This window comes from Xenopus tropicalis, chromosome 4 (assembly GCF_000004195.4).
Source record: "Xenopus tropicalis strain Nigerian chromosome 4, UCB_Xtro_10.0, whole genome shotgun sequence".
In the NCBI taxonomy this organism is placed as follows: Eukaryota; Metazoa; Chordata; class Amphibia; order Anura; family Pipidae; genus Xenopus; species Xenopus tropicalis.
Window position 1 is genome coordinate 151244965 of NC_030680.2, and position 27562 is coordinate 151272526.

The window sequence follows — 27562 nt, forward strand, 5'->3', positions numbered from 1 at the left end:
TAGGGTTAATATAGAGAGAGAGGAGGAACAGCGGCACATGTAGGGTTAATATAGAGAGAGAGAGAGAAGGAACAGCAGCACATGTAGGGTAATATAGAGAGAGAGGAGGGACAGCGGCACATGTAGGGTTAATATATATAGAGAGAGAGGAGGAACAGCGGCACATGTAGGGTTAATATAGAGAGCGAGGAGGAACAGCGGCACATGTAGGGTTAATATAGAGAGAGAGGAGGAACAGCGGCACATGTAGGGTTAATATAGAGAGAGAGAGGAGGAACAGCGGCACATGTAGGGTTAATATAGAGAGAGAGGAGGAACAGCGGCACATGTAGGGTTAATATAGAGAGCGAGGAGGAACAGCGGCACATGTAGGGTTAATATAGAGAGAGAGGAGGAACAGCGGCACATGTAGGGTTAATATAGAGAGAGAGAGAGGAGGAGCAGCGGCACATGTAGGGTTAATATAGAGAGAGAGGAGGGACAGCGGCACATGTAGGGTTAATATAGAGAGCGAGGAGGAACAGCGGCACATGTAGGGTTAATATAGAGAGAGAGGAGGAACAGCGGCACATGTAGGGTTAATATAGAGGAGAGAGAGAGGGAGGAGCAGCGGCACATGTAGGGTTAATATAGAGAGCGAGGAGGAACAGCGGCACATGTAGGGTTAATATAGAGAGAGAGGAGGAACAGCGGCACATGTAGGGTTAATATAGAGAGAGAGGAGGAACAGCGGCACATGTAGGGTTAATATAGAGAGCGAGGAGGAACAGCGGCACATGTAGGGTTAATATAGAGAGAGAGGAGGAACAGCGGCACATGTAGGGTTAATATAGAGAGAGAGGAGGAACAGCGGCACGTGTAGGGTTAATATAGAGAGAGAGGAGGGACAGCGGCACATGTAGTGTTAATATAGAGAGAGAGGAGGAACAGCAGCACGTGTAGGGTTAATATAGAGAGAGAGGAGGAACAGTGGCACATGTAGGGTTAATATAGAGAGAGAGGAGGAACAGCGGCACATGTAGGGTTAATATAGAGAGAGAGAGGAGGAACAGCGGCACATGTAGGGTTAATATATATAGAGAGAGGAGGAACAGCGGCACGTGTAGGGTTAATATAGAGAGAGAGGAGGAACAGCGGCACATGTAGGGTTAATATAGAGAGAGAGGAGGAACAGCGGCACATGTAGGGTTAATATATATAGAGAGAGGAGGAACAGCGGCACATGTAGGGTTAATATAGAGAGAGAGGAGGAACAGCGGCACGTGTAGGGTTAATATAGAGAGAGAGGAGGGACAGCGGCACATGTAGGGTTAATATATAGAGAGAGGAGGAACAGCGGCACATGTAGGGTTAATATATATAGAGAGAGGAGGAACAGCGGCACATGTAGGGTTAATATAGAGAGAGAGGAGGAACAGCGGCACATGTAGGGTTAATATATATAGAGAGAGGAGGAACAGCGGCACATGTAGGGTTAATATAGAGAGAGAGGAGGAACAGCGGCACGTGTAGGGTTAATATAGAGAGAGAGGAGGGACAGCGGCACATGTAGGGTTAATATATATAGAGAGAGGAGGAACAGCGGCACATGTAGGGTTAATATAGAGAGAGAGGAGGAACAGCGGCACGTGTAGGGTTAATATAGAGAGAGAGGAGGGACAGCGGCACATGTAGGGTTAATATAGAGAGAGAGGAGGAACAGTGGCACATGTAGGGTTAATATAGAGAGAGAGGAGGAACAGTGGCACATGTAGGGTTAATATAGAGAGAGAGGAGGAACAGCGGCACATGTAGGGTTAATAGAGACAGAGAGGAGGAACAGCGGCACATGTAGGGTTAATATAGAGAGAGAGAGAAGGAACAGCGGCACATGTAGGGTTAATATAGAGAGAGAGGAGGGACAGCGGCACATGTAGGGTTAATATAGAGAGAGAGGAGGGACAGCGGCACATGTAGGGTTAATATAGAGAGAGAGGAGGGACAGCGGCACATGTAGGGTTAATATAGAGAGAGGAGGAACAGCGGCACGTGTAGGGTTAATATAGAGAGAGAGGAGGAACAGCGGCACATGTAGGGTTAATATAGAGAGAGAGGAGGAACAGCGGCACATGTAGGGTTAATAGAGACAGAGAGGAGGAACAGCGGCACATGTAGGGTTAATATATATAGAGAGAGAGAGGAGGAACAGCGGCACATGTAGGGTTAATAGAGACAGAGAGGAGGAACAGCGGCACATGTAGGGTTAATAGAGAGAGAGAGGAGGAACAGCGGCACATGTAGGGTTAATAGAGACAGAGAGGAGGAACAGCGGCACATGTAGGGTTAATAGAGAGAGAGAGGAGGAACAGCGGCACATGTAGGGTTAATAGAGACAGAGAGGAGGAACAGCGGCACATGTAGGGTTAATAGAGACAGAGAGGAGGAACAGCGGCACATGTAGGGTTAATATAGAGAGAGAGGAGGGACAGCGGCACATGTAGGGTTAATAGAGAGAGAGGAGGAACAGTGGCACATGTAGGGTTAATATAGAGAGAGAGGAGGAACAGTGGCACATGTAGGGTTAATATAGAGAGAGAGGAGGAACAGCGGCACATGTAGGGTTAATAGAGACAGAGAGGAGGAACAGCGGCACATGTAGGGTTAATATAGAGAGAGAGAGAAGGAACAGCAGCACATGTAGGGTTAATATAGAGAGAGAGGAGGGACAGCGGCACATGTAGGGTTAATATAGAGAGAGAGGAGGGACAGCGGCACATGTAGGGTTAATATATAGAGAGAGGAGGGACAGCGGCACATGTAGGGTTAATATAGAGAGAGGAGGAACAGCGGCACGTGTAGGGTTAATATAGAGAGAGAGGAGGAACAGCGGCACATGTAGGGTTAATATAGAGAGAGAGGAGGAACAGCGGCACATGTAGGGTTAATATATATAGAGAGAGAGAGGAGGAACAGCGGCACATGTAGGGTTAATAGAGAGAGAGGAGGAACAGCGGCACATGTAGGGTTAATATATATAGAGAGAGAGAGGAGGAACAGCGGCACATGTAGGGTTAATAGAGACAGAGAGGAGGAACAGCGGCACATGTAGGGTTAATATATATAGAGAGAGAGAGGAGGAACAGCGGCACATGTAGGTTAATAGAGACAGAGAGGAGAACAGCGGCACATGTAGGGTTAATAGAGACAGAGAGGAGGAACAGCGGCACATGTAGGTTAATAGAGACAGAGAGGAGGAACAGCGGCACATGTAGCGGTTAATAGAGACAGAGAGGAGGAACAGCGGCCCACATGTCAGCGCGTTAATTAGAGAGAGAGGGAGGGACAGCGGCACATGTAGGGTTAATAGAGAGAGAGAGGAGGAACAGGCGGCACGTGTAGGGTTAATAGACGAGAGAGAGGAGGGACAGCCGGCACATGTAGGGTTAATAGAGAGAGAGAGGAGGAACAGCGGCACGTGTAGGGTTAATAGAGAGAGAGAGGCAGGAACAGCGGGCACATGTAGGGTTAATAGAGAGAGAGAGGAGGAACAGCGGCACATGTAGGGTTAATAGAGGACAGAGAGGAGGAACAGCGGCACATGTAGGGTTAATATAGAGAGAGAGAGAAGGAACAGCGGCACATGTAGGGTTAATATAGAGAGAGAGGAGGGACAGCGGCACATGTAGGGTTAATATAGAGAGAGAGGAGGGACAGCGGCACATGTAGGGTTAATATAGAGAGAGAGGAGGGACAGCGGCACATGTAGGTTAATATAGAGAGAGGAGGAACAGCGGCACGTGTAGGGTTAATATAGAGAAGAGAGGAGGAACAGCGGCACATGTAGGGTTAATAGAGACAGAGAGGAGGAAACAGCGGCACATGTAGGGTTAATATATATAGAGAGAGAGAGGAGGAACAGCGGCACAATGTAGGGTTTAATAGAGACAGAGAGGAGGAACAGCGCACATGTAGGGTTAATAGAGAGAGAGAGGAGGAACAGCGGCACATGTAGGGTTAATAGAGACAGAGAGGAGGAACAGCGGCAACATGTAGGGTTAATAGAGACAGAGAGGAGGAACAGCGGCACATGTAGGGTTAATAGACGGGGGACAGGGCACTGTAGGGTAATAGAGACAGAGAGGAGGACAGCGGCACATGTAGGGTTAATATAGAGAGAGAGGAGGGACAGCGGCACATGTAGGGTTAATAGAGAGAGAGAGGAGGAACAGTGGCACATGTAGGGTTAATATAGAGAGAGAGGAGGAACAGTGGCACATGTAGGGTTAATATAGAGAGAGAGGAGGAACAGCGGCACATGTAGGGTTAATAGAGACAGAGAGGAGGAATAGCGGCACATGTAGGGTTAATATAGAGAGAGAGAGAAGGAACAGCAGCACATGTAGGGTTAATATAGAGAGAGAGGAGGGACAGCGGCACATGTAGGGTTAATATAGAGAGAGAGGAGGGACAGCGGCACATGTAGGGTTAATATAGAGAGAGAGGAGGGACAGCGGGCACATGTAGGGTTAATATAGAGAGAGGAGGAACAGCGGCACGTGTAGGGTTAATATAGAGAGAGAGGAGGAACAGCGGCACATGTAGGGTTAATATAGAGAGAGAGGAGGAACAGCGGCACATGTAGGGTTAATATATATAGAGAGAGAGAGGAGGAACAGCGGCACATGTAGGGTTAATAGAGAGAGAGGGAGAACAGCGGCACATGTAGGGTTAATATATATATAGAGAGAGAGGAGGAACAGCGGCACATGTAGGGTTAATAGAGACAGAGAGGAGGAACAGCGGCACATGTAGGGTTAATATATATAGAGAGAGAGAGGAGGAACAGCGGCACATGTAGGGTTAATAGAGACAGAGAGGAGGAACAGCGGCACATGTAGGGTTAATAGAGAGAGAGAGGAGGAAACAGCGGCACATGTAGGGTTAATAGAGACAGAGAGGAGGAACAGCGGCACATGTAGGGTTAATAGAGACAGAGAGGAGGAAACGAGCGGCACATGTAGGGTTAATAGAGACAGAGAGGAGGAACAGCGGCACATGTAGGGTTAATAGAGACAGAGAGGAGGAACAGCGGCACATGTAGGGTTAATATAGAGAGAGAGGAGGGACAGCGGCACATGTAGGGTTAATAGAGAGAGAGAGGAGGAACAGCGGCACGTGTAGGGTTAATAGAGAGAGAGAGGAGGGACAGCGGCACATGTAGGTTAATAAGAGAGAGAGGAGGAACAGCGGCACGTGTAGGGTTAATAGAGAGGAGAGGAGGGACAGCGGCACATGTAGGGTTAATAGAGAGAGAGAGGAGGAACAGCGGCACATGTAGGGTTAATAGAGAGAGAGAGGAGGAACAGCGGCACATGTAGGGTTAATAGAGAGAGAGAGGAGGAACAGCGGCACATGTAGGGTTAATAGAGGAGAGAGAGGAGGAACAGCGGCACGTGTAGGGTTAATAGAGAGAGAGAGGAGGAAACAGCGGCACGTGTAGGGTTAATAGAGAGAGAGAGGAGGGACAGGCGGCAACATGTAGGGTTAATATAGAGAGAGAGGAGGGACAGCGGCACATGTAGGGTTAATATAGAGAGAGAGGAGGGACAGCGGCACATGTAGGGTTAATATAGAGAGAGGAGGAACAGCGGCACGTGTAGGGTTAATATAGAGAGAGAGGAGGAACAGCGGCACATGTAGGGTTAATATAGAGAGAGAGGAGGAACAGCGGCACATGTAGGGTTATATATATAGAGAGAGAGAGGAGGAACAGCGGCACATGTAGGGTTAATAGAGAGAGAGAGGAGGAAAGCGGCACATGTAGGGTTAATATATATATATAGAGAGAGGAGGAACAGCGGCACATGTAGGGTTAATAGAGACAGAGAGGAGGAACAAGCGGCACATGTAGGGTTAATATATATAGAGAGAGAGAGGAGGAACAGGCGGCACATGTAGGGTTAATAGAGACAGAGAGGAGGAACAGCGGCACATGTAGGGTTAATAGAGAGAGAGAGGAGGAACAGCGGCACATGTAGGGTTAATAGAGACAGAGAGGAGGACAGCGGCACATGTAGGGTTAATAGAGACAGAGAGGAGGAACAGCGGCACATGTAGGGTTAATAGAGACAGAGAGGAGGAACAGCGGCACATGTAGGGTTAATAGAGACAGAGAGGAGGAACAGCGGCACATGTAGGGTTAATAGAGACAGAGAGGAGGAACAGCGGCACATGTAGGGTTAATATAGAGAGAGAGGAGGGACAGCGGCACATGTAGGGTTAATAGAGAGAGAGAGGAGGAACAGCGGCACGTGTAGGGTTAATAGAGAGAGAGAGGAGGGACAGCGGCACATGTAGGGTTAATATAGAGAGAGAGGAGGAACAGCGGCACGTGTAGGGTTAATAGAGAGAGAGAGGAGGGACAGCGGCACATGTAGGGTTAATAGAGAGAGAGAGGAGGAACAGCGGCACATGTAGGGTTAATAGAGAGAGAGAGGAGGAACAGCGGCACATGTAGGGTTAATAGAGAGAGAGAGGAGGAACAGCGGCACGTGTAGGGTTAATAGAGAGAGAGAGGAGGAACAGCGGCACGTGTAGGGTTAATAGAGAGAGAGAGGAGGAACAGCGGCACGTGTAGGGTTAATAGAGAGAGAGAGGAGGGACAGCGGCACGTGTAGGGTTAATAGAGAGAGAGAGGAGGAACAGCGGCACGTGTAGGGTTAATAGAGAGAGAGAGGAGGGACAGCGGCACATGTAGGGTTAATAGAGAGAGAGAGGAGGAACAGCGGCACATGTAGGGTTAATAGAGAGAGAGAGGAGGAACAGCGGCACATGTAGGGTTAATAGAGAGAGAGAGGAGGAACAGCGGCACATGTAGGGTTAATAGAGAGAGAGAGGAGGAACAGCGGCACATGTAGGGTTAATAGAGAGAGAGAGGAGGAACAGCGGCACGTGTAGGGTTAATAGAGAGAGAGAGGAGGGACAGCGGCACATGTAGGGTTAATATAGAGAGAGAGGAGGGACAGCGGCACATGTAGGGTTAATATAGAGAGAGAGGAGGGACAGCGGCACATGTAGGGTTAATATAGAGAGAGGAGGAACAGCGGCACGTGTAGGGTTAATATAGAGAGAGAGGAGGAACAGCGGCACATGTAGGGTTAATATAGAGAGAGAGGAGGAACAGCGGCACGTGTAGGGTTAATATAGAGAGAGAGGAGGAACAGCGGCAACATGTAGGGTTAATAGAGAGAGAGAGGAGGAACAGCGGCACATGTAGGGTTAATATATATAGAGAGAGAGGAGGAACAGCGGCACATGTAGGGTAATAGAGAGAGAGAGGAGGAACAGCGGCACATGTAGGGTTAATATATATATAGAGAGAGAGGAGGAACAGCGGCACATGTAGGGTTAATAGAGAGAGAGAGGAGGAACAGCGGCACATGTAGGGTTAATATATATAGAGAGAGAGAGGAGGAACAGCGGCACATGTAGGGTTAATAGAGACAGAGAGGAGGAACAGCGGCACATGTAGGGTTAATAGAGACAGAGAGGAGGAACAGCGGCACATGTAGGGTTAATAGAGACAGAGAGGAGGAACAGCGGCACATGTAGGGTTAATAGAGACAGAGAGGAGGAACAGCGGCACATGTAGGGTTAATAGAGACAGAGAGGAGGAACAGCGGCACATGTAGGGTTAATAGAGAGAGAGAGGAGGAACAGCGGCACATGTAGGGTTAATATAGAGAGAGAGGAGGGACAGCGGCACATGTAGGGTTAATAGAGAGAGAGAGGAGGAACAGCGGCACGTGTAGGGTTAATAGAGAGAGAGAGGAGGGACAGCGGCAGCATGTAGGGTTAATATAGAGAGAGAGGAGGAACAGCGGCACGTGTAGGGTTAATAGAGAGAGAGAGGAGGGACAGCGGCACATGTAGGGTTAATAGAGAGAGAGAGGAGGAACAGCGGCACATGTAGGGTTAATAGAGAGAGAGAGGAGGAACAGCGGCACATGTAGGGTTAATAGAGAGAGAGAGGAGGAACAGCGGCACGTGTAGGGTTAATAGAGAGAGAGAGGAGGGACAGCGGCACATGTAGGGTTAATAGAGAGAGAGAGGAGGGACAGCGGCACATGTAGGGTTAATAGAGAGAGAGGAGGAACAGCGGCACATGTAGGGTTAATAGAGAGAGAGAGGAGGAACAGCGGCACATGTAGGGTTAATAGAGAGAGAGAGGAGGAACAGCGGCACATGTAGGGTTAATAGAGAGAGAGAGGAGGAACAGCGCACATGTAGGGTTAATAGAGAGAGAGAGGAGGAACAGCGGCACATGTAGGGTTAATAGAGAGAGAGAGGAGGAACAGCGGCACATGTAGGGTTAATAGAGAGAGAGAGGAGGAACAGCGGCACATGTAGGGTTAATAGAGAGAGAGAGGAGGAACAGCGGCACATGTAGGGTTAATAGAGAGAGAGAGGAGGAACAGCGGCACATGTAGGGTTAATAGAGAGAGAGAGGAGGAACAGCGGCACATGTAGGGTTAATAGAGAGAGAGAGGAGGAACAGCGGCACATGTAGGGTTAATAGAGAGAGAGAGGAGGAACAGCGGCACATGTAGGGTTAATAGAGAGAGAGAGGAGGAACAGCGGCACGTGTAGGGTTAATCGGTGAGATACCTGGGGGCAATAAGAGGGGTATATAGTGTAGGAGTTGGGGCGGGGGTGCAATTGGGTGGGTTTATAAGGAGTTAAACGTGCAGCCCAGAGAGCAATGCTTGGGGGCGGGGGTTACAGTTCCTGGGTCAGTACCGCCGGTTCCCCTGCCCATTAACCCCTCACTGACAGACTTACATTGCCCCAATGGTGCAGTTTATCTGTGTTTTGGTACGGGGCGGGGCCAACCTGCAGCAGGATCCCCCCGCCCCCTCTCTCTGCGCATGTGCAGAAGGGCCGCCCCAGTGAGCCTGCGCAGTCCCGTCCCGTTCCCCCATTTGGGAGGGAGCCCAGTGAGCTTGCGCAGTCCCGCCCCGTTCCCCCACTTGGGAGAGAGCCCAGTGAGGCTGCGCAGTCCCGCCCCGTTCCCCCACTTGGGAGAGAGCCCAGTGAGGCTGCGCAGTCCCGCCCCGTTCCCCCACTTGGGAGAGAGCCCAGTGAGGCTGCGCAGTCCCGCCCCGTTCCCCCACTTGGGAGAGAGCCCAGTGAGGCTGCGCAGTCCCGCCCCGTTCCCCCACTTGGGAGAGAGCCCAGTGAGGCTGCGCAGTCCCGCCCCGTTCTCCCACTTGGGAGAGAGTCCAGTGAGGCTGCGCAGTCCCGCCCCGTTCCCCCCACTTGGGAGAGAGCCCAGTGAGGCTGCGCAGTCCCGCCCCGTTCCCCCCACTTGGGAGAGAGCCCAGTGAGGCTGCGCAGTCCCGCCCCGTTCCCCCCACTTGGGAGAGAGCCCAGTGAGGCTGCGCAGTCCCGCCCCGTTCCCGCTGGGAGAGAGCCCGGAGCAGCCTGCGTGTCAGTGCCGAGGAACTTGCAGCGGGGCTGTGAGGCGCCTGTTCCCTCTGTCCTTCCCCTTCACTCGCTCTTCAGGAACCGCCCGCAGGCAAACGCCGAGCCGCCCCCGCTTACCCTCCGTACCGCCTCTGGTTTCCCTCCTACCCGCCGAGGGGCTCCGGGCACTCTCCGTGGGCTTGGGTTAGCGGGGCCCTGGAGTTCGGGGGCAGACTCGGCCGCCTCCCTCTCGCTGTGTGGGTGACGCAAGGAAGCGGGTCTTTCCCTGCAGCCCCCCCAATGCTCTTTATGAAGATGGATCTGTTGAACTACCAGTACCTGGATAAGATGAACAATAACATCGGCATTCTGTGCTATGAAGGTAAGTAGCGCCACATCCCCCAGCATGCTCAGCGGGCTCCGGACTTTGTGTGTAGCTGCTGGAGCCGCAAGGTGATTGGCTCCCTGTTGTACCTCACTGTACGGCTAGCTGAGCATGCTGGGAAGTCTGTGCCTTGGGATCAGATTCTGTTATTATTATTATTGTCCGTATAACCCCCCCCCCAAACCCTCAGGCCCCCCCCCCCAAACCCTCAGGCCCCCCCCCAAACCCTCAGGCCCCCCCCCCCCAACCCTCAGGCCCCCCCCCACAAACCCTCACCCCCCCCCCCACCCTGTGTGCCTATATGGGGGCCCCCTGTGTGCCTATATGGGGGCCCCCTGTGTGCCTATATGGGGGGCCCCCCTGTGTGCCTATATGGGGGGCCCCCCTGTGTGCCTATATGGGGGGCCCCCCTGTGTGCCTATATGGGGGGGCCCCCTGTGTGCCTATATGTTGGGGGCCCCTCTGTGCCTATATGGGGGGGGGGGGGCTCTGTGTGCCTATATGTTGGGGGCCCCTCTGTGCCTATATGGGGGGGGGGGCTCTGTGTGCCTATATGTTGGGGGCCCCTCTGTGCCTATATGGGGGGGGCCCTCTGTGTGCCTATATGTTGGGGGGATTCTATATGCCAGGGTGCATTTATTTTTTTCTGCTTTTCCAGGGTGCCTTTGTTTTTTTTGGGGTCTCTTAATGCCAGGGTGCCTTTGATTTTTTTTTGGGGGGGGGCTCTGTATTCTAGGGTGTCAGGGTCTTTGTATACCAGGGAGCAGTTATTTAGGGGTGTCTGTATACCAGGGAGCAGTTATTTAGGGGTGCCCTGTATGCCAGGGAGCAGTTATTTAGGGGTGTCTGTATGCCAGGGAGCAGTTATTTAGGGGTGTCTGTATGCCAGGGAGCAGTTATTTAGGGGTGCCCTGTATGCCAGGGAGCAGTTATTTAGAGGTGTCTGTATGCCAGGGAGCAGTTATTTAGGGGTGTCTGTATACCAGGGAGCAGTTATTTAGGGGTGTCTGTATACCAGGGAGCAGTTATTTAGGGGTGTCTGTATGCCAGGGAGCAGTTATTTAGGGGTGCCCTGTATGCCAGGGAGCAGTTATTTAGGGGTGTCTGTATGCCAGGGAGCAGTTATTTAGGGGTGTCTGTATGCCAGGGAGCAGTTATTTAGGGGTGTCTGTATGCCAGGGAGCATTTATATAGGGGTGTCTGTATGCCAGGGAGCAGTTATTTGGGGGTGTCTGTATGCCAGGGAGCAGTTATTTAGGGGTGTCTGTATGCCAGGGAGCAGATATTTAGGGGTGTCTGTATGCCAGGGAGCAGTTATTTAGGGGTGTCTGTATGCCAGGGAGCAGTTATTTAGGGGTGTCTGTATGCCAGGGAGCATTTAATATAGGGGTGTCTGTATGCCAGGGAGCAGTTATTTAGGGGTGTCTGTATGCCAGGGAGCAGTTATTTAGAGGTGTCTGTATGCCAGGGAGCAGTTATTTAGGGGTGTCTGTATACCAGGGAGCAGTTATTTAGGGGTGTCTGTATACCAGGGAGCAGTTATTTAGGGGTGTCTGTATGCCAGGGAGCAGTTTATTAGGGGTGCCCTGTATGCCAGGGAGCAGTTATTTAGGGGTGTCTGTATGCCAGGGAGCAGTTATTTAGGGGTGTCTGTATGCCAGGGAGCAGTTATTTAGGGGTGTCTGTATGCCAGGGAGCAGTTATTTAGGGGTGTCTGTATGCCAGGGAGCATTTATATAGGGGTGTCTGTATGCCAGGGAGCAGTTATTTGGGGGTGTCTGTATGCCAGGGAGCAGTTATTTAGGGGTGTCTGTATGCCAGGGAGCAGATATTTAGGGGTGTCTGTATGCCAGGGAGCAGTTATTTAGGGGTGTCTGTATGCCAGGGAGCAGTTATTTAGGGGTGTCTGTATGCCAGGGAGCATTTATATAGGGGTGTCTGTATGCCAGGGAGCAGTTATTTAGGGGTGTCTGTATGCCAGGGAGCAGTTATTTGGGGGTGTCTGTATGCCAGGGAGCAGTTATTTGGGGGTGTCTGTATGCCAGGGAGCAGATATTTAGGGGTGTCTGTATGCCAGGGAGCAGTTATTTGGGGGTGTCTGTATGCCAGGGAGCAGATATTTAGGGGTGTCTGTATGCCAGGGAGCAGATATTTAGGGGTGTCTGTATGCCAGGGAGCAGATATTTAGGGGTGTCTGTATGCCAGGGAGCAGATATTTAGGGGTGTCTGTATGCCAGGGAGCAGATATTTAGGGGTGTTGGGATCTTTGTATGCCAGGGAGCAGTTATTTGGGGGGTGGTTGTTAGGGTGCTGTTAGTTTGGGGTGTTACCTCGTGCCGTTTGGCTTGTTTTGGGGGCAGTTGGAAGGGAAGTCGTGTTAGTAAATACGGGCAATAAGTACTATAAATACTCAGTAGTCGCTGCTGTTGCCAAGTGGAATTTTCCAGCTGCTTTCAATGTGGATCTGTTGTGTGAAGTGCTACCCCCCAGCTTTTGTCAACTACGACTCCCAGCATCCCCTAAAGCACTGTGCAACTCCCAGCATCCTCCCACATAACATGAAGGTACAAGGGAGTTGTGGGGCATCTGTGGGGGGGCTGCCAGTTTAGCTTTCTTATTGGTTATTAGCCGTGTGTATTGTCTCCGGTTATACTGCGCTCCTGAGTATGTCGGTGCTTCTGTGTGTGTGGCTCTCAGTACAGCTCATACTGCCCATAACTAAAGCTGCTGCTGAGCATGCTGGGAACTGTAGTTCTGTAAGGGTTGTACTGCCCCAGAAATAATTTTATTCTCCTTCTGGGCACATGTACATGTCTGGGCCCCCCCCCCCCAAACATTGCTCTAATAATGTTCCCTGTCTGGGACAATCTGCCCTTTGTCTGACGTCTGTTTCCTGTGAGCACTGGCTCCGCCCCCCCAAGACAAGTTGCCCCCTCTCGTTCCTTGTGGGAAACCCCACTCGGCTCATTTCTTATTATTCACTGATTTCATGGGTTTTTTTCTCTCTCCCATTTCTCAGCCCCTTCCAGATTTGGGGCCAAATCCCAGCATTTCTGCCCCCGACTCCCCACAAACAATGGTGTTAAACGCAGCAAGTTGTGGGTGGGGCCAGAATCCCAAACGGCCTTTGCCATTTCTATTGCAGGCAATGACATTCTGAGGAACCATCTCATGTTAAAGGGTTAAATTATTCTGAGAGTTGTAGTTCTGATAGTAAATGTATACATTACGTTTAAAGTAGCAATATCCTATTTCCTGTGTAATGTGTAGTAAGTTACTCATGGGAGGGAAAAGTTGATCACATTAATAATTGCTTAGGTTCTCTGTCCCCATTGTAAGCAGCAGTCCTGCCCTGCTTTATGGCTGAGATTCTAGCTATCTGTATAACAGAGCATTCTGTCACAGTGGCACAGATCCTATCTGATCCCCCCCATTGTAAGCAGCAGTCCTGCCCTGCTTTATGGCTGAGATTCTAGCTATCTGTATAACAGAGCATTCTGTCACAGTGGCACAGATCCTATCTGATCCCCCCATTGTAAGCAGCAGTCCTGCCCTGCTTTATGGCTGGGATTCTAGCTATCTGTATAACAGAGCATTCTGTCACAGTGGCACAGATCCTATCTGATCCCCCCATTGTAAGCAGCAGTCCTGCCCTGCTTTATGGCTGAGATTCTAGCTATCTGTATAACAGAGCATTCTGTCACAGTGGCACAGATCCTATCTGATCCCCCCATTGTAAGCAGCAGTCCTGCCCTGCTTTATGGCTGAGATTCTAGCTATCTGTATAACAGAGCATTCTGTCACAGTGGCACAGATCCTATCTGATCCCCCCATTGTAAGCAGCAGTCCTGCCCTGCTTTATGGCTGAGATTCTAGCTATCTGTATAACAGAGCATTCTGTCACAGTGGCACAGATCCTATCTGATCCCCCCCCATTGTAAGCAGCAGTCCTGCCCTGCTTTATGGCTGAGATTCTAGCTATCTGTATAACAGAACATTCTGTCACAGTGGCACAGATCCTATCTGATCCCCCCCAGTGTAAGCAGCAGTCCTGCCCTGCTTTATGGCTGAGATTCTAGCTATCTGTATAACAGAGCATTCTGTCACAGTGGCACAGATCCTATCTGATCCCCCCATTGTAAGCAGCAGTCCTGCCCTGCTTTATGGCTGACATTCTAGCTATCTGTATAACAGAGCATTCTGTCACAGTGGCACAGATCCTATCTGATCCCCCCATTGTAAGCAGCAGTCCTGCCCTGCTTTATGGCTGACATTCTAGCTATCTGTATAACAGCAGTGGGCACATTTCTGAAACCTTTTGTGTCTCTACAGGAATTTGTTGTTTAATAACACAAAGAGCATTTTGTTCCCTAACATTCACTACTGAGTCACAGTTCCCAGTCTGCCTCATTACAATCATACGAAAGCTCAGTAAAGCAGATAAAGGGACTAACTAGTTTGTAATAAGTTCATTTTACTAAAACTGTTTATATTTAGTGACCCGGCCAATGCTGCCTAGAATGCTTGGGCACTAAATGGGCCACAGGTTGGACATTAGAACCTGCAAATATACAATTTCTTTTTATACTTTCATCAACTTTTTGTTCAGTAAGGGCCCCGGGAGTCGACATATACCCCATCTGCCCGGATACCCGCTGCCAGTTGCCTGGATACCCGCTGCCAGTTGCCCTGAGGTTCCCCATGACACGAGTTTGTATTTTGGAAAAAGCTCCGACCCAGGATAAAACGTAGCCCCCGGCGAGTTCTTTAAATGAGGAAATGTTTGTATCTTTGGGGGGGGGGGGGGGGTATGTGAGTCGGCTGCTGTTTTTGGTTTATTTATAAACATTTCTGAGTCTGAAAATATGCAGCACGTCCTGCTGAGGTGCACCATGGGAATTTACTCTGCTTGGGGTGGGGGGGGTGTTGGAAACTGTATGTGAATGGATGGACAGACGGACAGGGGTAGCACCTCCCCCCCCCCTAGTCGGGAATGGGTTCAGCTGTGCCAGTCACTGACCCTAGCGAGGGCCAAGGCAATGGGGCAGATGTTTTCCCCAACCCCCCCCCTCATTTTAACAAGGGGCTTTTATTTTCTGCCCCAGGGTTTATCATTGTCAGATTTGGGGACAACAGATTGGGATCTAATTAATGAGCCGAGTGGTAACAGGACACTAAATGGGATAATTGCTGGGCTTTTGTTCTCATTAATTACCCCTGTGTGGGGGGAGTCAGTATTCCCTGCTGCTCCTCTGCTCACTCGCCCCGTGCTGAAGGCCTTTTCCTTCCTCTGTTGTGTGTGTTATCTCTTAATGCCCCCCAAGGCTTACAGGGAAGGGCTCATAGGGGGGCTATCCAGGTGCCTTATTGCCCTCCACTTGCAAAGGATTCCATTTCTCCCATGAGTCCCTTATCTGCACCCTGATGGTGGCGCTGTTCTGCAGCAGCCCTAAAGGAAACAGTGGCCTGTGGCTGCTACTGGTGGGAAGTGGTACTGCAGCTAATGCTCATTCACTTGTATCTGCAGGCCAGGCACCATCAATATCTGTATTATTGTGCCACTGGGCGATGCCATTTACGGGAAAGACAATGTTGTTTGCTGTGCGCCGGGCGAGGGCGGGTGGTTACGGGAAAATAAGGCGCCATTGTGTTATTATTTAAATCAGAGATCATATGTTATTGGGGGGGTCTTTGTTTGGGGGCTATAAACCCCAGGGGAGACAGCCATATCTTTGTGTGGTTTTCTCTGCCTGGCCTCAGAGTGTGGGCTGCGCAGGGTGCGATGTAGTTCAGCTGCTCCTCGCTCTGGGGCCCACTTGTTTACACCGACCAGTTTGCATTTGCCGGCAAAATCCCCTTATGTGCCAAGTACAGAGAGAAGATTGTTCTGTGTAAATGAGCGGATTGTTCCGATGGGGAGAGATAAATTGGCTGAATGGGTTTCTGTGTCACCGTGGGATCCGCTGAACAGAATAAACCCCGGGGCTTTTATACTGCATGGGGGCATCTTTAGTCCTGATGGGACCTGGGGCAGGAAAGGGGCTTTGCATACAGTAGGGCTGTCCTTGCCGTGGCTGCTGGGAGTGCTGTTTTTTGGTCAATATAATGTCCCACTGTAAATCATCTTTCTTGTCAGACCCTTTACTGGGGGGGGGATTGTGCTTCCAGAAGTTTCAGGTAGGACCCCCAATATTTCTGGGTAACATTCCATTAGAACAGGGCAGAGTTGGATGGTGGTGCTGTTGTGTTGCCGCCCTATGGGAAACACTGCCTGTTGGCTGCTACTGGTGGGAAGTGGTACTGCATATTATAAGTGCCACTTGTTGCTGGATCCCTTCACGGCTGATCCCACCTTCCCAGGACAGGCGGCGGTTAATTCCCCAGCTCCCAGACCTCCCAACCCCCACGGCAGATAATTGGCCCATTGTGGGAGCAGCACTTGGTGACCCCCCCCTGTCCATAAATGAGCAGTGTGTGAAGAGCCCAGCAGATGTTTCAGGCCTGTGATGGCATCTCCCCCCCCCCCCCCCCCCCCTGCAGAATTCAGTGGCATCACTCGCCCTGCGCTCCATTCAACTCGGGTTACTGGGAAGCATCTGGTGCTGCTGAACTCGCTCCGCCGCTTTTTGCTGAGACGCCGCTTCCTGTTGGCTCTGTCCTTTTATTCCTCTCTTTGTTCCTGGCCAGAGATTGGCCCCCTTTGTGCCCCCGTCGGACTTGCCCCATTCAGCCACTTCCTCCACCCCCCCCCCAATATTTCCCCAATTACATATTCATTCCGCCATTGTAGTTGTGTTACTAGTTAGGGGGCCACATCAGGCTCACATAAAGTACAGGAGTGGGGCCACACCTGGGGGGGTGCAGAGCTGGCCATGGCTTTGGGGGGCACTCATTGTGGAGGGTTCCCCTGTATAATAGGGCAGATGGGGGGCACACAGGGCCCATTCCTTTCTGCTGAACTGACAGATACTGCAGCCGGCGGCACTTTGGGGACAAGTGAAGCATTTCTGCACCCAGGTTCCTGTGGGATTTAGCGGGGCAAATAAATACCCCTGTTAATTTAAAGGAACAGTAAGGGACATGCCTGTTCCCAATTAGTAGGCAGTTAGTATCATCTCTGAGTAACTTGTACCCCAGGCCCTGTAGGGAAGCTGCTCATTGGCCAGCCGTCTGTCTGTGCTGCCCTCATACAGGGGCAAGTGCAAGTTCCAGCCCTGTCCCCTTAGCTCAGAGCGGTGTAATTCTCTCTGGAATCTGCTGAACCAGAAGTTGTGATTGTCAGGTGAGGCGGCACTGAGTCTGGGGGCCCAAGGCAACTGTCTGACTGCCGACCCCCCAGGGTTCATTCTATTCTTCTCTTATAAACAGATCCTCTGGGAAGCAGGGGCAGAGCGGCTACTGCAGGGAGGGGGGATAGGATGGGTTTGCCTAAATGTAACCGGAAACTTGTATCCACCTCAGCCTCCACGTGCCGAAGATCTCTCTTTGACTTGTATAGAGGGTTACATGGCCAGTAGCCTGTGAGAGATCTCTCCCCTCTGTGTGACTTGTATAGAGGGTTACATGGCCAGTAGCCTGTGAGAGGAGATCTCTGTGTGACTTGTATATAGGGTTACATGGCCAGTAGCCTGTGAGAGATCTCTCCCCTCTGTGTGACTTGTATAGAGGGTTACATGGCCAGTAGCCTGTGAGAGATCTCTCCCCTCTGTGTGACTTGTATAGAGGGTTACATGGCCAGTAGCCTGTGAGAGATCTCTCCTCTCTGTGTGACTTGTATAGAGGGTTACATGGCCAGTAGCCTGTGAGAGATCTCTCCCCTCTGTGTGACTTGTATAGAGGGTTACATGGCCAGTAGCCTGTGAGAGATCTCTCCCCTCTGTGTGACTTGTATAGAGGGTTACATGGCCAGTAGCCTGTGAGAGATCTCTCCTCTCTGTGTGACTTGTATAGAGGGTTACATGGCCAGTAGCCTGTGAGAGATCTCTCCCCTCTGTGTGACTTGTATAGAGGGTTACATGGCCAGTAGCCTGTGAGAGATCTCTCCCCTCTGTGTGACTTGTATAGAGGGTTACATGGCCAGTAACCCTCTTGGCTTGGTGTTTATATTGGTGGAAGCCATGTGAAGGATTGTGTTTGGGGTTTCTGCTGCCAACACACTATTTTGTAGTGGTTGTTGTAGTTATGTATGTATGTATAACTTTATTTATAAAGCGACACAAGGGTACGCAGCACTGTACAGTCTTACAGAATACAAAATTACACACAGGGAGGACAAGTGATATAATAAATAAATACATATATGTGTATATATATATATATATAAGTGCCATGTGGTATGAGACACAGTAGGAAGGAGGTCCCTGCCCCGTAGAGCTTACAATCTGAGTGGTTGGGTAACATACAGGCACAAATTGGAAGGTTATGCAAGAAGATTGTTTCAGTTGCTTGGGTGCTGTGCCATTGTGCTACACTGAGCTGGGCAGTGCCCCCCCCCCTGTGAAATCTGCCTGTGTATGGGCACCTTTAGGGCTGTACAGGCCAATAACCGCTACTGACAGGCCTGGGTGTGGGGCCCTCTCATGTTTAGCCGCGTAGCTGTGACCGTAGGACTGTGGCAACGCACGCTGCACTGGACTCTTTATAATCGGGTCCCTAGTGCCAGGGTTCTGCTGATGCATTTGTGTTATTTTTGCCTGTGAAGCTCTGATTGGGTAGTTCCTGGGGTGCAGATTTCCCTACAAGGCATGCTGGGAGTTGTAGTTTAGAGAGAGCTCACATTTAGAGAGACTTTGCTAGGGATCCAAATGACTCTAAACCGAGCAGATGCATCCCGCTGATCTGATTGGTCCATAGAAGGAGAATCATTGTGGCCAATGTGAGGGGGAGGGGGGGCAGAGACTTGCCCTTTGTTTTCATTTCATTGTTTGATCTCTGGAGTCTCCCCAAAACATCTCCCCCCAACACTGTGCGTGGGGAAGCTCCGACACACACACACTCCCCTTCCTTTCATCTCCGCAGACTGCGGCTTCTTTGAAGCTCAGGACTTTGCCCTTCATTGAGTTTCTCACTGGGGGGAGGGGAGGTGGGAACCCCTCATGGAAAAGCTCCGCCCCCTGCAGCCACTTGGGCTGAACTCTGGGAGTCCCCCCCCCCTCCCTTACCCAGCAATACCGGTTCCTCTCTGGCACTGTATCATTCCCTCGGTACCGGTTCCTCTCTGGCACTGTATCATTCCCTCGGTACCGGTTCCTCTCTGGCACTGTATCATTCCCTCCGGTACCGGTTCCTCTCTGGGCACTGTATCATTCCCTCGGTACCGGTTTCCTCTCTCTGGCACTGTATCATTCCCTCGGTACCGGTTCCTCTCTGGCACTGTATCATTCCCTCCGGTACCGGTTCCTCTCTGGCACTGTATCATTCCCTCGGTACCGGTTCCTCTCTGGCACTGTATCATTCCCTCGGTACCGGTTCCTCTCTGGCACTGTATCATTCCCTCGGTACCGGTTCCTCTCTGGCACTGTATCATTCCCTCGGTACCGGTTCCTCTCTGGCACTGTATCATTCCCTCGGTACCGGTTCCTCTCTGGCACTGTATCATTCCCTCGGTACCGGTTCCTCTCTCTGGCACTGTATCATTCCCTCGGTACCGGTTCCTCTCTGGCACTGTATCATTCCCTCGGTACCGGTTCCTCTCTGGCACTGTATCATTCCCTCGTACCGGTTCCTCTCTGGCACTGTATCATCCCTCGGTACCGGTTGCCTCTCTCTGGCACTGTATCATTCCCTCAAGGTAACCGGTTCCTCATCTGGGCACCTGTATTCATTCCCTCCGGTACCGGTTTCCTCTCTGGCACTGTATCATTCCCTCGGTACCGGTCCTCTCTCTTGGCACTGTATCATTCCCGTCCGGACCGGTTCCTCTCTGGCACTGTATCATTCCCTCGGTACCGTTCCTCTCTGGCACTGTATCATTCCCTCGGTACCGGTTCCTCTCTCTGGCACTGTATCATTCCCTCGGTACCGGTTCCTCTCTGGCACTGTATCATTCCTCGGTACCGGTTCCTCTCTGGCACTGTATCATTCCCTCGGTACCGGTTCCTCTCTGCAACTGTATCATCCCTCGGTACCGGTTCCTCTCTGGCACTGTATCATTCCTCGGTACCGGTTCCTCTCTGGCACTGTATCATTCCCTCGGTACCGGTTCCTCTCTGGCACTGTATCATTCCCTCGGTACCGGTTCCTCTCTCTGGTACTGTATCATTCCCTCGGGTACGGTTCCTCTCTCTCTCTGGCACTGTATCATTCCCTCGGTACCGGTTCTCTCTCTCTCTGGCACTGTATCATTCCTCCGTACCGGTTCCTCTCTCTCTCTGGCACTGTATCATTCCCTCGTACCGGTTCCTCTCCTCTCTGGCACTGTATCATTTCCCTCGGTACCGGTTCCTCTCTGGCACTGTATCATTCCCTCGGTACCGGTTCCTCTCTCTCTCTCACTGTATCATTCCCTCGTACCGGTTCTCTCTGGCACTGTATCATTCCCTCGTACCCGGTTCCTCTCTCTCTCACTGTATCATTCCCTCGGTACGGTCCTCTCTCTCTCACTGTATCATTCCCTCGGTACCGGTTCCTCTCTCTCTCTCTCACTGTATCATTCCCTCGGTACCGGTTCCTCTCTGGCACTGTATCATTCCCTCGGTACCGGTTCCTCTCTGGCACTGTATCATTCCCTCGGTACCGGTTCCTCTCTGGCACTGTATCATTCCCTCGGTACCGGTTCCTCTCTGGCACTGTATCATTCCCTCGTACCGGTTCCTCTCTGGCACTGTATCATTCCCTCGGTACCGGTTCCTCTCTCTGGTACTGTATCATTCCCTCGGTACCGGTTCCTCTCTCTGGTACTGTATCATTCCCTCGGTACCGGTTCCTCTCTCTCTCTGGCACTGTATCATTCCCTCGGTACCGGTTCCTCTCTCTCTCTGGCACTGTATCATTCCCTCCGGTACCGGTTCCTCTCTCTCTCTGGCACTGTATCATTCCCTCGGTACCGGTTCCTCTCTCTCTCTGGCACTGTATCATTCCCTCGGTACCGGTTCCTCTCTCTGGCACTGTATCCTTCCCTCGGTACCGGTTCCTCTCTCTCTCACTGTATCATTCCCTCGGTACCGGTTCCTCTCTCTCTCTCACTGTATCATTCCCTCGGTACCGGTTCCTCTCTGGTACTGTATCATTCCCGCAGTACCGGTTCCTCTCTCTGGCACTGTATCATTCCCTCGGTACCGGTTCCTCTCTCTGGCACTGTATCATTCCCGCGGTACCGGTTCCTCTCTCTGGCACTGTATCATTCCCTCGGTACCGGTTCCTCTCTCTCTCTCACTGTATCATTCCCTCGGTACCGGTTCCTCTCTCTCTCTCACTGTATCATTCCCTCGGTACCGGTTCCTCTCTCTGGCACTGTATCATTCCCTCGGTACCGGTTCCTCTCTCTCTCTCACTGTATCATTCCCTCGGTACCGGTTCCTCTCTCTGGCACTGTATCATTCCCTTGGTACCGGTATCATTCCCTTGGGTCCATCAGCGCAAGGCAGCAGCACCCCAGAGGGAACCCCCGGCCCATCTTCCCTGGGGGGGGCACTTCCTGTGAGGGGGGGAGGAGTCTAACTCAGCACATGGATGTGTTATGGTATGAGAGGAATTGGTTATGGAGGAGCAGCAGTGGGACAATTACACATTTGATACAATCTAACAAGGATAACGAGCTGAAAGGAGAAGGGATCGTTTCCTTTGGTTTTATTGGTCATCTCACCCCTCAGAGGAAGTGGAAGCAGTCACATGACTACCAGGAAATAAATAAGTTAAAAAGAGAGCGCTGGCGCATGTTTGTGGGGCTACTCCCAGAATGCTTTGCAGCAGGCGGTTCATACAGGCTGGGACAGTTCCCACTTGTACTAAATACTCATTTTGCCTGAATCTGCCCAAACTTGTCTGGGGGAAAAATAACAAATGAGTGTTGCACTGGGTTATGGCTGGGGGGCACGTTGCACACAGGATGTGGCTAACTGAGGCGTCACCATGCAGTCGCCGAGGGAGGGGCTTGGCACAGCCTTAGTGTGGTACTGAGGGGGCACACACTGACTCTCGTGCCGGGCAGGTTTGATGGTTCCTATACCTGCCGGTTTATTTGATAGTTTGCTCCTAGGGGCATTTTGGTGATGCCAAGAATCAAGTACAGCTCTGTGCCCCCCAGGATTTGGCATTGGGTTTCAGCTCAAAAATGCATGTATGAGATTCTGTATAGGGGATCCAGGCCGTACCATTATTGGTGCTTGTGTGGGGGGGATTCCCACAGCCGCCTAGGGAAATAAAGCTTTGCGTTTGTCGGTGCTGTGGTTTCCCTTGCGGCTGCCCTGAGCGGGGCACTTACGCAACACAACAAAGGCAGTTTGTACTGATTATTTGTGCTTCCCCGTCAGCGGCAGCCACAGCCCTGGGATCTCTCACTGCTGTTTGGGTGTGAAGTCTGGGTTAATATTTACCCCCTGTCTGGGAGTCGGGAAGGAACTGCAGGGTAATAAGTGGCTAATGCTGAGTGCCGGGGCTGCTGGGAGTGTGATACAGACAGGCCTCTATGTACAGGATTATAATCTCTCCCTCTGGCCTCTATATACAGGATTATAATCTCACCCCCTGGCCTCTATATACAGGATTATAATCTCACCCCCTGGCCTCTATATACAGGATTATAATCTCACCCCCTGGCCTCTATGTACAGGATTATAATCTCTCCCTCTGGCCTCTATAAACAGGATTATAACCTCACCCCCTGGCCTCTATGTACAGGATTAAAATCTCACTCCCTGGCCTCTAAATACAGGATTAAAACCTCACTCCCTGGCCTCTAAATACAGGATTATAATCTATCCCTCTGGCCTCTATATACAGGATTATAACCTCACCCCCTGGCCTCTATATACAGGATTATAATCTCTCCCTCTGGCCTCTATATACAGGATTATAATCTCTCCCTCTGGCCTCTATAAACAGGATTATAACCTCACTCCCTGGCCTCTATATACAGGATTATAATCTCTCCCTCTGGCCTCTATATACAGGATTATAATCTCTCCCTCTGGCCTCTATAAACAGGATTATAACCTCACTCCCTGGCCTCTATAAACAGGATTATAACCTCACTCCCTGGCCTCTATGTACAGGATTAAAATCTCACTCCCTGGCCTCTATATACAGGATTATAATCTCTCCCTCTGGCCTCTATAAACAGGATTATAACCTCACTCCCTGGCCTCTATGTACAGGATTAAAATCTCACTCCCTGGCCTCTATATACAGGATTATAATCTCTCCCTCTGGCCTCTATAAACAGGATTATAACCTGACCCTCTGGCCTCTATATCCAGGATTATAACCTCACCCCCTGGCCTCTATGTACAGGATTAAAATCTCACTCCCTGGCCTCTATATCCAGGATTATAACCTCACCCCCTGGCCTCTATGTACAGGATTAAAATCTCACCCCCTGGCCTCTAAATACAGGATTATAATCTATCCCTCTGGCCTCTATATCCAGGATTATAACCTCACCCCCTGGCCTCTATATGCAGGATTATAATCTCACCCCCTGGCCTCTATATACAGGATTATAATCTCACCCCCTGGCCTCTATATACAGGATTATAATCTCACCCTCTTACGTGTGTATTTGCTCTGCGCGAGTAACACACAAACCCCGGGCTCACCTTAAACTCACCCGCAGTCACTTAATCCCCAGATTTACTTTGCATGTTGAGGTTTTAACCCTTTGCACAACAGCATTTCTGTAACCTACGGTTGGCTGTGGCCTTGGGAAGGGGATTCCCTGCACTCGTATTTATAGTCTGGCCGGGTTCATTTCCAGCGACTGAGGCAATAAATCTGCTTTGTAAGTTACAGGAGGGCTGGTGCTCTGTATCCGTGCCTCCCTGTGCCGTTTCTCTTTTGGGCGCCCAACTCCCACTTGTGGATAAGGTTTCATTCTTCTCATTATCCTGTATTTCTCCGCCACTGAATTCACTTGGCCTTTCCCTCATGTCCCTTCTGTATAAAAGCTGGAGCGTTATCTCTGTGCGTCTGCACCAATGGGAATAAGAATGGCAGGAAATGAGTGTCTGGGCGTCTTGGGCTCAAAGGATCCGCTGGCACTGCTACGGGAAGGTGCATTATAGTCCAAGGCTGGCAAAGTACAAACAGCTGCTTATGTAGGGTAAAGGGCGAAGACACACAGAGCTACTTAGTAGCAGCTACTTGTCACGGCAACTAAATGCCAGAATATCCCCTGCCATAGACAATACTGAGAATTGCCTCTGCTAAACACACGTAGGGACAATTATCAGTAAATGATCAGCATTGTCTGTTTTAGTAGCTGCTACTAGTAGCTCCGTGTGTCTTCTCCATTAGGGCAAAGACACATGGGGCGATTCGTCGCTGCAACAACAATCGCTTCAACTAATTGCATCGATTTAGCTGACCTGTACTAATGTACAAGTTGCTGCAACTAATTATTTGCTGCAAATTAGTAATTGCGGTACGCCAATTAGTTGCAGCGACTTTTTAAAAACTTGCATCAACTAATCGACCCGTGTATCTTCAACCTAAAGGTCTCCATACACGGGCAGATTCACCCCTGGGGCCAAACGATCGAATTCTAACGACGGGCATAGCAAAAGTCGGTCCGGGGACCACATCAACGAGCCAATGCGGTCCCCTATTCGACTAGATTTTCTAACCTGCCCGATCGAGATCTGGCCAATTTCAGGCCAGATATCGGTCGGGCAGGCCCGTCAGTAGTGCCCATACACGGCTGGTTCCCTGGGCAGCCCGGCACAATCTGTATCTGGATAAAGATCCCATTATTCCTATTATCCCTTATCCAACCTGGAGCCAGCCAATGCCTTCTCTGCCGGCTCCGTTCCGCTGGGCTGGAAGTGGAAAATTACAGACGGCTGTGGGTGCCAGATCAGGCCTGGGATGGATTGTGGGTCGCTGCTTGCTGTCTGGGTTGGCACGGCCGTGTTTGTGCTGGGGGCGGGCAGGCGTTTATCTTGGGCAGAGTCACCGCTGAGGAGATATTCCGGTACAGTGTAAATAAACCTTTCTTTACAGGGCTGTGTTTAGTGGCGGCACCGGGGGAAGTCGGGCTTTGCAGCCGTCAGTATTTCTATAAAGTAAAGCTGCCCGACCTATGGCCAACTCCTTGTATTTACTCAGTCTTGCCCCAATATTCCTCTGGGGGGTAGGGATAAGTACACTTAGCCAAGGCAGGCCGAGTAAAACCACTTGGCATTATACAAACCTCTAATCTCCAAGAAAAGAACCCATTTATTTGCAAATCAACGAACCCTGATATTTAGTAGCGAAACGGGGATTTATTGATTCTGAAAAATCTCTGCTCATTTTGAATTTGAGGGCAGCAACACACTCCAAAAAGTTGGGCAGGGGGCAATAAAAGCAGGAAAGCTGTTAATGCTAAAAAGAGTGGATCCCAGAGAGGCAGGGGGGTCTCTCAGAAGAAAAGATGGGGGTGGGAGCTCGCTCTGTGACACACTGTATGGGGGGGCAACATAAAATTGCAAAGAACTTGGGGAGTCCATCCCCTACAGTATGTAATATCATTAAAAGATAGAGAATCCGGAGAATCCAAAACCAATATTGGGTGCTGGGATCTTCGGGCCAAAGTCCATTGGGAACCCAGTTGCCCCCACTGCACCCACAAATACAAGCTCCTTGTTTCCAAAATGGTTACAGAGTGTTGGGGAAAGAAAAGGGGGTGCAGCGCAGTGGGGAACATGCCCCTCACCCCCCAACTGGTTGTTGGCAACAAATTGCAAATTTCCAGAAACAATAGGATGTCTCCGTTTCAGCATCGGATCTGTTTTGCACTATTTCCTATTAAATATCGGGGTTCACGTATTTGCAGATCATCCGGTTCTCTCTCTATTTCTGTGTCACCCACAGCCAATGGCCACGGTTTCACCTGAATTTTCTGTTCTTTCCACAGGGGAAGCGGCGTTACGGAGTGACCCCAGGGTGCAGCCCCTCCCCATGACCTCTGCTCTGTCCATTCCCCGGACAGCCCCACCCCCCATCAGCCCCAGCAAACGAAAGCTCAGCATGGACCAAGGAGACGAGGAGCTAGAATGTGACAACGACCATGTCTCCAAAATGAGTCGGATGTTTCCTCCGCACTTGTAAGTTCCCCTGGGATACAATATGGCATGGTTGTTTCCTCTATACTTGGGAATGCACCCCATAAAGCCCCCTGGAATTTGCTTTGCTAGGCCTTTAGGGTGCATATAAACAATAATAAAAATAATTCATATTTGTGTTATCATTAATAGCACGGGGGGAGCACTCATACCTTGCAGCGCCGGGGTACTGAGTTCAATCCCAGCCAGGGTGCTATCTGCGGGGAGTTTGTATGTTCCCCCTGTGTCTGTGTGGGTTCCTCTGGGTCCCCCAGTTTCTTCCCATGCTCCAAAAACATACAGGCAGGTTAATTGGCTTCTAACTAAATTGCCCATAGTGTGTGTGAATGTGACAGGGACCTTAGATTGTAAGCTCCTCTGGGGCAGGCACTAATGGGAATGCAATATTGATGATAGATTGTAAGCTCACTGGGGCAGGGACTGATGGGAATGGGATAGGGACCTTAGATTGTAAGCTCACTGGGGCAGGGGCTGATGGGAATGGGATAGGGACCTTAGATTGTAAGCTCACTGGGGCAGGGACTGATGGGAATGGGATAGGGACCTTAGATTGTAAGCTCACTGGGGCAGGGACTGATGGGAATGGGATAGGGACCTTAGATTGTAAGCTCACTGGGGCAGGGGCTGATGGGAATGTGATAGGGACCTTAGATTGTAAGCTCACTGGGGCAGGGGCTGATGGGAATGGGATAGGGACCTTAGATTGTAAGCTCACTGGGGCAGGGGCTGATGGGAATGGGATAGGGACCTTAGATTGTAAGCTCACTGGGGCAGGGACTGATGGGAATGGGATAGGGACCTTAGATTGTAAGCTCACTGGGGCAGGGGCTGATGGGAATGGGATAGGGACCTTAGATTGTAAGCTCACTGGGGCAGGGACTGATGGGAATGGGATAGGGACCTTAGATTGTAAGCTCATTGGGGCAGGGACTGATGGGAATGGGATAGGGACCTTAGATTGTAAGCTCACTGGGGCAGGGACTGATGGGAATGGGATAGGAACCTTAGATTGTAAGCTCACTGGGGCAGGAACTGATGGGAATGGGATAGGGACCTTAGATTGTAAGCTCACTGGGGCAGGGACTGATGGGAATGTGATAGGGACCTTAGATTGTAAGCTCACTGGGGCAGGGGCTGATGGGAATGGGATAGGGACCTTAGATTGTAAGCTCACTGGGGCAGGAACTGATGGGAATGGGATAGGGACCTTAGATTGTAAGCTCACTGGGGCAGGGACTGATGGGAATGGGATAGGGACCTTAGATTGTAAGCTCACTGGGGCAGGGGCTGATGGGAATGGGATAGGGACCTTAGATTGTAAGCTCACTGGGGCAGGGACTGATTTGAATGATGAATAAGTGTGTTGGTGCTATATAAATAACAGGAAATTAATAAATATGAATATTATTGTTGTTATTGGGTTATATGGCACTGTCATTTCAAGCAGCGCTTTACAGGGTAAAGGGATACAAGA

At 50.8% G+C, this 27562-nt stretch overlaps 1 protein-coding gene across 4 annotated transcripts in view; it reads left to right on the forward strand.

The window, feature by feature from the left end:
* The window catches only part of vgll4 (vestigial like family member 4), a 64392-nt gene that overhangs the window by 24620 nt on the left and 12210 nt on the right, over window positions 1-27562 (forward strand). For 3 of the 4 annotated variants that reach the window (XM_031900223.1, XM_031900222.1, XM_031900224.1), the window contains exon 3: window positions 25881-26070. In XM_031900223.1, the coding sequence (XP_031756083.1) occupies window positions 25881-26070 (190 nt within the window). 4 annotated transcript variants of the gene reach the window in all.